Source organism: Aspergillus udagawae, assembly GCF_001078395.1.
Source record: "Aspergillus udagawae IFM 46973 DNA, scaffold_3, whole genome shotgun sequence".
NCBI classification, from domain to species: domain Eukaryota; kingdom Fungi; phylum Ascomycota; class Eurotiomycetes; order Eurotiales; family Aspergillaceae; genus Aspergillus; species Aspergillus udagawae.
The window spans coordinates 2368866-2379660 of record NW_025091266.1 but is presented as its reverse complement, the minus strand read 5'-3'; the positions used below and the strand labels follow the sequence as shown (position 1 = coordinate 2379660).

Genomic DNA, 10795 nt, shown 5'->3' with positions numbered 1-10795 from the left:
GGCATCCTGTAACTCTCATGCCTCACTTAACGCCTCAGGGGACCTGGCGCAGTACTTTCTTATGTGATCAACATGATACCTCCCGACTCTCATCCCTGTGACCAGATCTTCAAGAACCGCTGACCTCTTGTGGCTTGTCAATCGCTTTAGTTTGAATGGACCTTTCTAGCGCGGATCCAGCTTGCGCCCTTTTCCCTTCTAGAGTACTGTATCCCATAGCAAGACCAGATCACCCTCCCGCAAGCGACCGGATGGTGGTATGGAGGGAGAGTCGTGACGGCGATCTCTGAGTATATCCCGAGCCTCCTGCATTCGTGCCATTCGTCCTTCAATCCCAGGAGTCAGGTCAATTTCCTGTCCAATCGTATGATCCACGTCGTTAAGCACCCGGTGTCCCACTGGAACTGGCTGGCTATGCCTCGGCTGAAATCCTAAGAGGATCTCAGCAGGTGAGAATCCATGCTTCTCGATCCTTCGCGTGTTGATGTCTTGGACAGCCTGTTTAAGGCGTACAACCATGTTCCTGTTGTTGCCTTGTCCCAATTATGAACCCCTAGTGGCGCCCCAAGAAAAAGCTCGCACGCGGTATCCCAGCTGAACAAATTTAGTGACTGAGGATATCGGCTGAATCAGAACTGCATCCATGACCTTGAATCGCACAGCTCAAATGTGGTCGTGAACTCACTGGTCCCTGACCAAAGCAGTAGAAACTTGGACTCATAGCAGAGTCGTCAATTCATCATGCATGATGACGAATCAAATATCTTGTTTTGAGCCATGCGTGGCTGGTGATGTGTATCTAGGTGGCATCATTCGCAGCCATAGCGTGTTCATTACCGCGTTATAAGGATTCCTGAAAAGTCAGCCTTGAATACTCATAGCTCGCCGTTATTATCTCACCAAACGTTACCGGCATCATCATCGGTCTCGGGGTTGGGGATTGAAGCTTTATCAAAAGCAAACCCTGATCCCATTCAATTCTGAGAGACAATGAGGGCAATACTTGCCGGGGTAGCCCTCTGCTTCCCTTTTCCCTTTGCAGTACCAGCCTCGCGCGTTCTCTTGGCCATTCAAACTGCGCCGGTTTGATCAGCAATGTTAATGTTAAGCGGCATATCTTCGAAGAAGCCGAGAACGTATCGAGCGGCGAGATATTCGAGGAAGGTAATACGCTCAGCAACGCTAAGGTCTTCAAGAATTTCATCGATCTTTGTGTTTGAATAAGGATAAGAAAAGGATCCATTGAAGGTTGATTTTTCGTTGCCGTACAGGTGTTTTCTTCGACATTGTATAGGTTCCATAGTAGTTGTAAGCTTTCGATGCTGTATATGATCAATTGAACCGATTCAATCGCGTATCTTGTCTTCTTCTGTTGTATTGATCTCTCCGGCAACAGCTATGATTGTTTTGATACCATGGATACGTTCAGTGACTGATTTTCGGTAACCTTGTTGTCAGAATGTGTCTTGTGCTGCAACCGGGTTTGGCCCAGGGTAGTCATGGTGCCCAAATGGAAGGCATCGATTTTTCCACTTTGAAGGATCTTGTGTTGTAGGATATAAACGGCAATGTAGATCAGTGTGGAGATAAATTCCCTAAGGATCATCTTTTTTGCTTGTAAGTTCCAATGACTTTAAGGGGTTGTCGCAGCTTTCAGACGCAGCTTTAGTCTGATTCCACAGATTGAGTAGATTGGACATTAGAGAAGAGTGAAAGCATGGACTAGAAAGCCAAAGAAGGATGATATAGTTTTATTTTGATATTCACTCTCATACGTCAAGTAATGTGAATGCAGATGCTCATCTCTATGACTGGATATTCACACTTTTGAATCTAGGATTGTTGGTTAATTCTCGTAAATAGAAGAGTCATGTTAGCACTAGAACAATAGCTTATTGCAACCTAGAACAACCTGAGATATCAAGGATAAGAATATCTGTTTAAGATAGGACCTCAGATTGCTTCAGGCCTCAGGCCAGAACTTGGTCTCGTGATGCCAGGATCCACTTTAGTAAGATATGCGGGGTCCCCGGAACAGCGATAAGGACAAGGTCCAACTCCAGTGCTACATGAACTTATGACCTCGGAGGATATGTCCCCTCTCGAGAGAGCCAATTTTCATATATCCAGGTTGCTCTCATGGGGCTGGACTGAAACTCTGAATGTTATTTTGCGCAGGAAGAATAAGATTTTTTGAGTTTCTCTGTTGACACATCCTGATCTCCCCTCCATCATTCGCAGTTAGCACTAGCTGTTATCATCATGGGTGACTGCGGACCAGCTGTCCCATCCATCCACACTAAACTTGCGAGGCGTCCTTCACTATCCACTGGGGACTCAGATGAGATCACTGTTCTTGTCACTGGGTTTGGTGTAAGTGTCTGCCGATAGCTTATTTTCCCTCTCACTGCACCCTTTGGTCACAAGTGCCAGCTCATACTAACTTGACCACTAGCCTTTCAAGACTAATCTCGTCAATGCCTCGTACCTGATTGCTTCATCCCTTCCTCCTTCGTTCACCTTTACTGTTCCACAAAACTCATCCGCATCGCCAGACGGGCCCACTACGACTCATCGAGTATTCATCCATGTCCATCCGAACCCTATCCCCGTCGCTTATTCCACGGTCCAATCAACCGTGCCTTCCATAATCGATGACTATGCCAAGGCACACGGCGGTCGACGGCCAGATATTGTGATCCACATGGGCATAGCAGCAACGAGACATCACTATTCCGTCGAGACAAAGGCACACCGGGACTCATATCTCATGTCGGATATCGAAGGGCGATCGGGTTACGAAGCTGGAGAGAAACGATGGAGAGAGCTTGACCTGCCTCCTGTGCTGCAGGCGGGGAGATCCGCCGATCCCTTGTCCGTCTCGGACATTGCAGAACATATACATGATCAAGTGGTCACTCCATCGTCGCAAGCGGTACAGTCTTCCTGGAGCCCGCATCCACCGAACGACAAATTTCTCGATGTATGGAAGTCATTTGCTGCGGGGACCGACGTTCGGATCTCGGAGGATGCCGGACGTTATCTCTGCGAATTTATCTTCTACACCAGTCTGGCGCATGCCTTTAAACAAGGCCAGGACCGGAACATCGTATTCTTGCACGTCCCTGGTGCCTATAATGATCAAGCTGTCCAGACCGGGAGAGAGGTTACCATTGCATTAATCAAGGCTCTAATTACATGCTGGGCGGACAGGACGATGTAAAGGCATGGTGATAGGGGATTAGTACATTCATGATTTGCATGACTTATACGCATAGCTTGGATGCTTAGATGACGACCACATCTAGTTTATTGATCTAATCATTGATAGTTTACTAACGAGTAATGTCTCATCTTCGGTAAATCAGCCGAGGTTCGCGTTCCATCCCGTTCGAATACTGGAGCTCATCCAAGGAATGCTTACACCATTTGTTCCTGTCATTACGTTTCTGCCATTACAGAACTGTAGTGACCAAAAGCAACACGGCAGAGCTTCCATAAGATTATCAGCAATGTTAACGGCCAAGCATGACCTTGACACATCAACGATAACGAGAGCACATGAAAGGCGGCTGTTCCCGGCAGAATACCGAATATTTTGCTTATCAATACATGCAAATCTAGATATTTATGCGCAACGTACCAACAGAGAGTTGGAAGAACTTTGAATTGCCTGACTCACTGACAATTGACAATAAGACAGTCGAAATGATGGGCTTCTCCTCTCCAGTCCTCCCAGTAGCCGCTCTCGGACTGCTCCTCGTGGTCCTCGCCCATAGAGTCATAAACTGGGCGAGAACCAACAAATCCAGTCTGCTCCAAGCCCTCAGACTGCGAAAAGAGACCAGCAGCGAGATCGTCTCTCTACGCGTCTACCCCATCAAGTCCTGTCGCGGGTTTGAACTCCCCAAAACCACACTCCGCCTCCACGGCCTAGACCTTGACCGACAATGGATGTTCGTAGACGCAAAGACCCACGAGTTCCTCACCATTCGCCAAATCCCCCAAATGACACTGATCAACACCGGCCTCAGCGAGGACGGCACCTCCCTCCTCCTGAGCATCACCGGGTCTCAAGAGAGAATCCAGATCCCCGCCCGCCCCGACGCCGCCTGGCTAGCCGCACACACGACCCTCTCCCAGGTCAAGATCTGGGACACCGTGACAGACGGGCACGTGTACGGGGACGCCGTCAACGCGCCGTTCACCAGGTTTCTGCAGCGCGACGTCTGTCTAGTCTACAAGGGCCCCACGCCGCGCATCCTGCAGGGCAACGGCGACCCGCGCCTGCTGGGCCGGCAACAGAGCACCTACTTCCCCGACGTGCATCCCGTGCTGATTGCCTCCAAGGCGTCCCTGGCGGAGCTCAACCAGCGACTCCGCCGAAACGGTGCGGAGGCGATTACCATTGAGCGGTTCCGGCCGAATATCATCGTCCGGGGCACGGTGCCTTGGGCGGAGGACTCGTGGAAGACGGTCCGGATTAGTGGCTGTGGGCGGGAGCCGCTGGACTTGGATGTCGTGGCGCGCTGTGCACGCTGCCAGGTGCCGAATGTTGATCCTGATACGGCGGAGAAGCATAAGCGGGAGCCGTGGGATACGCTGATGACGTATCGCCGGGTGGATGAGGGGATGAAGTATAAGCCTTGCTTTGGGATGTTGAGTGCGCCGCGGAGTGAGGGCGTTGTTGAGGTGGGAATGAAGCTGGAGGTGTTGGAGGAGACGACGCAGCACCGGTATATTAAAGGATTTTGAGTAGCAGGCATTGACAATATCCACAAATCAAGTATTTTTCATCATAAGTACTGTACACTATGTCTATGGAGGTATCTAGGTAGCTAAATCTTCATCTGCTTGCTGGCAGAAACACACCAGTTGTTCCAGTCCGAGAAAAACTGAGGCTGGACATGACACTTCTTGCTGAGCAGCTGCTCCTTGCGCGTAGCCGCATACACATCCACCACATCCGCAATGGCGTTCTTGTCGTGCGCCACCAGCACCTTGACCACCAACAGGCTCGCCTGGCTGCAGGCCGAAGCATGCGCAGGCGGACCACTATGCGTCGCCTCGGCATGGATGGACTTCAACAGTTCCCACACCGGCTCGGTCGAGTCCAGCGAAGGGAGGGCGTTGCCCTTGCACAACTTGGTATACTCGCGGAGCACGCTGTTCGCCTTGTTTGAGAGCTGCTTGACGGTCGATTTGCGGGCGAGACGCAGCAGAGGGAGAAGAAGGTCGAGCGCCAGGACCTTCGAGTGGCATTTCTTGACGTAGATCTCCAGCAGGTCCAGGACGCGGTTCTTGAAGTTGACCATGTTCTCCTTGGCGTCCTTCTTGTCCTTCTTCTGTCCCAGGGCGTCCCGGCGCGCGCGGAACACCTTGGCCAGCTGTTCATCGACCTGCTCCATTTCGTCGTCGTTCATGTCCGCGTCGGAGTCCTCGGACTGTTCGTTGAGGTCTTGGTCGGCGCGGTGCGTGCCGAGGGCTTCAGCGAGCTTGGCTTCGAAGGCGGCCATCTCTTCGTCGTTCTCGCCTTCGTCAGATGCGGCTTCTTCGTCGTCGTCCTCATCCTCCTCGTCTTCGTCGTCGCCAGACTGCTCTGCGTCGATGACTTCGACATCACTGTCGTCTTCGTCGACGTCCATCATCTCTTCGTCCTCTTCATCATCCTGCTGCTCGAACATTTCCTGCTGACCAGCAAGACTCTCCTTGGCCTCCAGAATCTGATATCGTGGTTAGCGCTGGAACTATATCTCAAGAGGGACTGGACATACAGATACAAGGGAATCCAGGCCGTTCTCGGTGACCTTGTCGGCAAAAGCGCCGAATACCTGCTCACTTATACGGCGGAAGAGTTGCGACTGCTTGGATGCGAAACTCAGAAGAATTTCCACCAGCGCATCAGAAGCATCGGAGGCTTCCTCGTCTTTCGATTTCTTGTCGCCCAAGAACTTGGTGTAGCAGAAATCGAGCTCGTCAAGCATAGACACCGCATCGGCATCACCATTGTACACTTGCAAAATTGTCATGGAGTACAGAAGCTTGAAGGCCTCGACGCCCGAGACCTCATTCTTTTCCTGTTTCGGGTCAGAAAAGAGAAAAAATTTTTGAGAAACTCAAAATACTCACCATGCTGGACAACTTCTTCAAAGACTTGAAAGCGGTCTTGACCGAGTCACGCAGAGTCTCGTCCATGTTGATAATAAACTTGCCGTACTCCTCCGACTTGGCGGCGTCGCGGATCTTCCGCACAACAGCGTATGGGAGGGTAGTCGCATACTTTGGGTTGGCAATAAGACTGTTCAGGCACGAGCTGATTCGGTTTCGGAAAAGCTCCTGGCTCTGTTGGGTCAAGGCCGGCTGGACAGCCGCATCGTCCTTGGGCATGAAATAACCGAACCGCACGAATGTGAACAGAATCTGCTCTAGGACGGCCTGCAAGCTGTCCTGGGACTCCTCGCTTGCCGAAGCTCGCGATCTCACGATGGACAAGAGCAGACCGGCGAGAGACTGCCGGCTTGCTGCCGCCGCTTTGCCATCGTCCGTCCCGGGGCTCGCAATGAGCTTCTCAAAGAAAGGCACAATCTGCTTCAGTGCGTCGAAGTTTGCTTCGACTACAATCTTCTCGATCGTCTTCGTCTTGGTGGCTTGGTCGAAGTTGACGGAACCGGCTGAGCCCATGAGCCCGATGACAGACGCCGCGGCGAACTCGGGCTCCTTTGCAACACGGGCCTGAATCGATTTGGTGGCCTTGACGGCCATCCGGTGCAGGTATCGGTCCTCGACGGCCAGCTGGTTTGTCAGGCATCTGACGAGATTCTTGGTGAATACAAGAGAAGCCAGCTGCAGGGGGCATTCGTTGATGACTTTGATAAAGACGAGGAAGCCCCAGTACTTGCGTTCCTCGGACGAAGATGACGCGAACAGGCCATCTAAATGACTTGTTAGACGCGGTTCTTCTGGAAAGCGACAAAAACAAAAAACTTACTGTCAACGACTTCCGTCCAGAAATCAGCAAAGCTGAGACGAGACGAGTGCTTGGCTGACACGTCAGCAAGCTGTCTGATAACGGCATCCCAAGCAAAGTGCAACTTGGAACTCCACACTCCAGAGGACTTGGGATTGTTCCCCTGGCTTCCCGACTCGGAGTCTGCAGCCGAGGATTCCTTCATGACCTTGGCAAGCTGGTTTCTCTCCCGTGAATCCAACGGATCATCATGTTTCCAAACTTTTCTGGGGAACTCAGCCTTGGGGTAGGCTTCCTTGGCAGCCAGCCAGATCGAGACACCCTCCGGCGTACGGGCGAGATCGTTCGCACAGAGCCTCTCCAGCGCGACTTCCACATACTTAGCACCAGCCTTTTGCGAAGCAAGATCTAAAACGCAGCGATAGATGATCCACCCGCATTCCTCTCTAATCCAAGGCTTCTTCTTCGCTAGATCAAACACCAAATCCAAGACCTTGCTCCACTCGGCCGGTGGCACCTCGCCCTTGAACAGAATCGACGATTTGACAATAGCTTCCGCGCCAAACAGCCGTCCAAAGTGATGATCTCTTTGTTCCTGCGCACAGCAGTCAGCAAAGGTAATCTCAGCACACAGAATCAACCAAACCTACCTGGCCTGTCTCGCTCCCCGACGAATTGGACTGCGACTCCCAGATACTCAGAACGGCCGGAATAGTAATCTCCGACTCCTCCTCCCTTGGCGCCGCAAAAATCTGCGTCAAGATCTCCGTCAAAGCAATGGAGAAGCCGATTCTCGCAGCCTTGCGGCTGCTGCAGAGGCCGCGGAAAAGTCTCTGCAGGGCCTTTTTGATCTGCTCATCGGTGGGTTTCTTGTCCGGCGTGAACTGCGACACCAGAGCCTGCGCGGCCTTCAGACGGATCTCGTCCTTTTCGTTCGCGAGGTCCTCGTAGATCTCGACTAGTTTGGTGTCGATGTTGACTGGCTCGCGCCGCCGCTTCTTGGAGCCGGCGTAGGTGTGCGCCATGATTTTATTGATAGGTTTGCTTTTACACCCGAATATGTATCTGATATATGTTTACTGAAACAAGTAGAGCAATTTCAGGGCGATAGCTGCTTGTTTCGAATGCAGCGATTGGGTGGTGGTGATATGCTGCGACAGCAGAAAATTTATGAGGTTGTATACCAAATCGGGTTAGCGTCTTCTGGTGAAGGCAACGGATTGCCGCTTTGGGAGCTTCTTGCAATGAGGACATACCCTGTATAATTTTGATCGACTAACCTAGATGAATGTCGCTGAGGAGAGGTGATCTTGCTCTGGGTATTTGTTTTACTACTCTTATTTGTGGTGGCGCGCATGCTGGTTCGCACCAGGATAACTCCAAGCCGAATATATATTTCACCCATCACCAACAGGAACACAATATGCAGAGCGACCAGACAAAATGTCAAACTGCCTATCTTCGGTCTCGCAGTTAAGTCTCAATGTACAGAGACAACTCCCCGAGACAGTCTTTTACTTCTCTTGATTAACCTTGGTAGAGCAGCCCGAGTATCGCCAACAAGAGTCATGTCAATACCCTCATACAACATCACATTCACATGAAGTGATGTGATAGCCTTGACTGCGTCTACCAGATACCTAGCTCCCGCCAAATGGATACATATTTGGTCCTCGATCTGGGCTACAGTTATACTAGGCACTGGCGTGTAGGATAGGCATCAGCTGCCCTCACAGATGCAGGTCTCGCCGTGCTGAGAACAAGCATTACCAGGGACTTGTCCTGACCAAGTGAAAGTAGACCAGACGCATGTCTATAACATTATCTCAACTGTATACGCTGCAGGTGATCTCACTGACTGGCTGATTCCCAATCAGGAGACTACCGCTACCACTACCTCCAGAGCCAGACGACCATGACCACTCCAACAATTGAGACGATCCACCCTACTTACTCAATCGATCCGCGCTCACATCTGATCCTAGAAGTATGAATCAACCTCACCGCCAGTTCGTCCATCTCCATGGCATACTCACCAAGCGTAGACAAGTCAGGATCCTAGATACGCACGGAGTACCTGGTCTGACAAAACTCCACGCCCCCTTGTTATGTATAGACACTGCGTATGCAGTACTATATCATACGTACGGAGTAAATGCATACAGCAAGTCCTGTCTCCTGCGTTATTGTAGTATGCCCTCCTAGACGGGGACACTGCGAGACATGCCCCTTGCACAGAATCACTAGTGCGATTGAGGCGAACTACTCGGTGAATGGTGATGTTCAGCGTAGGTGTCTGTCTTCTGTCTGTCAACTTTACTTTGCAACATTGCGTTAGCCATCTGTGGCATATTTCCAAAGGCTACAGCTACGGAGCACCTATTTGAGATGTGCGGCTCCCTTCATACCGCATAGGTATTCCGGGGTGAAATCCCATCCACTAGGAGTCACTCCGAGGCTCAGAGCACGACCGTTACAGGGATTTGGCTGGAACAAGAATATCCCGGAAGAAAATCAGGGACGAGGAATACGACACGGACCGAAATGGTAAGGCACGCGGGAAATTTTGGTTCTGACGTGGCAACGGGTAGCTCGAGGAATGTGCATAGACCGGCCTGAAGCTAGACGTGGTATATTCCAATAGGCATCCCGGTTCTAGGAAGGGAATAAGGGCAGCGATTGATAACGCGATCCTTGTACTCGCTTATCGAGGGGATTCATGCTGTAGCGAAGACATAATGTAGCGCTTGGATATGGCCTGAATCATCCTCAGAGACAAGAACAGCTGATTCTTGCAGGATACAGAGCCCGCGAGCTAAGTATACCAATGGATTGACTAATGAGCTTGTCAATGCTTGATGACTTTGCCGATGTTCAAGTGCAAGATTGGAACCAACGCTAGATGTAGAAATTCATGACCTCGCTCTTCCATTTCTCCATGCGTTGCTGCAAGGTACGTAACTTTATTCTTGCGGTGAGAGATCAAGGATTTGGCAGAGCGCAAGATATCGAGATTTTATCTACATCCCTGACTTTCAAAGGTAGGACGAGAGACTAGTGTTTCCGATATCGTGACTCGGAAGATGCAAGGGACGGTTGTGTCCAGTCTTGTTATCAGCCTGCGCTGATTGTCGATCAGACAGGGACAAACAATTGATTCTCACGACGACAACCGAGCTTATTATTCTTCCATCAAGATTGAGATCAGGGGTTAAAGGCATTAGTCGTAGGAATATTTTGAAGATTATTTTCGGACGAAAAACCTAGATAGGAGCATCAGGATGTAGGTAAATGTACACGTGTCCGGTTGAATCAGTGTTCATGAGGCCCTCATCTCGGTCAGACCCTTGACCAGGGTATTCTTAATCCTAACCAGCTCACCGTTCACAAAGTGTGCTCTGCACGGTCTGTATCTGATCAATGGGCAGCGCCTAGTTACCAACCTGCATGCACCGTAGAATCAGTGGTATCGCCAAAGAGCTTGAAGCGCTCAGTGATAACGGTCCAAGCCAGGGTTCTGTAACAGTACCCCGTATCTACCCCGTGCGTATCTGCCATATCCGTGACGATCTGCCTCCCGCAATGAGGATTGTGCATGAAGATCTCGCATTCCTGAAGCGCGGCAGATCCACCGATACGGCCCCTGGAATGCAATATCCTTGCAACCCAGGCGTCCAGAACGGCCGTCGAGATACCGGACTTTTCAAGGGATGCAGTCCATAATCTGGAATAGGGATGGCTCGCAGCTAGGATGAGTGGAGATCAGAGACACACTTGGACGTGCGTCCTTGATGCACGAAATGCTCCATCATGGGATGGACAGTGCAT

The 10795-nt window shown here is 50.9% G+C and overlaps 3 protein-coding genes across 3 annotated transcripts; 2 read left to right on the top strand and 1 right to left on the bottom strand.

Annotated features, from left to right (window-relative positions):
* Positions 1-2262: 2262 nt before the first annotated feature.
* On the top strand, positions 2263-3223 carry Aud_004687 (putative pyroglutamyl peptidase type I; the record flags this gene model as incomplete). The annotated part of the gene is made up of 2 exons (XM_043289624.1): positions 2263-2373; positions 2456-3223. The coding sequence occupies 2 exons, from the start codon at positions 2263-2265 to the stop codon at positions 3221-3223; spliced, it is 879 nt and encodes a 292-aa protein (XP_043145559.1).
* A 485-nt stretch (positions 3224-3708) lies between these two features.
* Aud_004686 (MOSC domain-containing protein) lies at positions 3709-4755 on the top strand (the record flags this gene model as incomplete). The annotated part of the gene is made up of 1 exon (XM_043289623.1): positions 3709-4755. One exon carries the CDS (start codon positions 3709-3711, stop codon positions 4753-4755), a length of 1047 nt encoding a protein of 348 aa, XP_043145558.1.
* An 83-nt stretch (positions 4756-4838) lies between these two features.
* Aud_004685 (DNA-directed DNA polymerase POL5) lies at positions 4839-7992 on the bottom strand (the record flags this gene model as incomplete). Its single annotated transcript, XM_043289622.1, has 5 exons — positions 4839-5723; positions 5775-6077; positions 6130-6932; positions 6989-7562; positions 7618-7992. The coding sequence occupies 5 exons, from the start codon at positions 7990-7992 to the stop codon at positions 4839-4841; spliced, it is 2940 nt and encodes a 979-aa protein (XP_043145557.1).
* Between the last annotated feature and the right edge of the window lie 2803 nt (positions 7993-10795).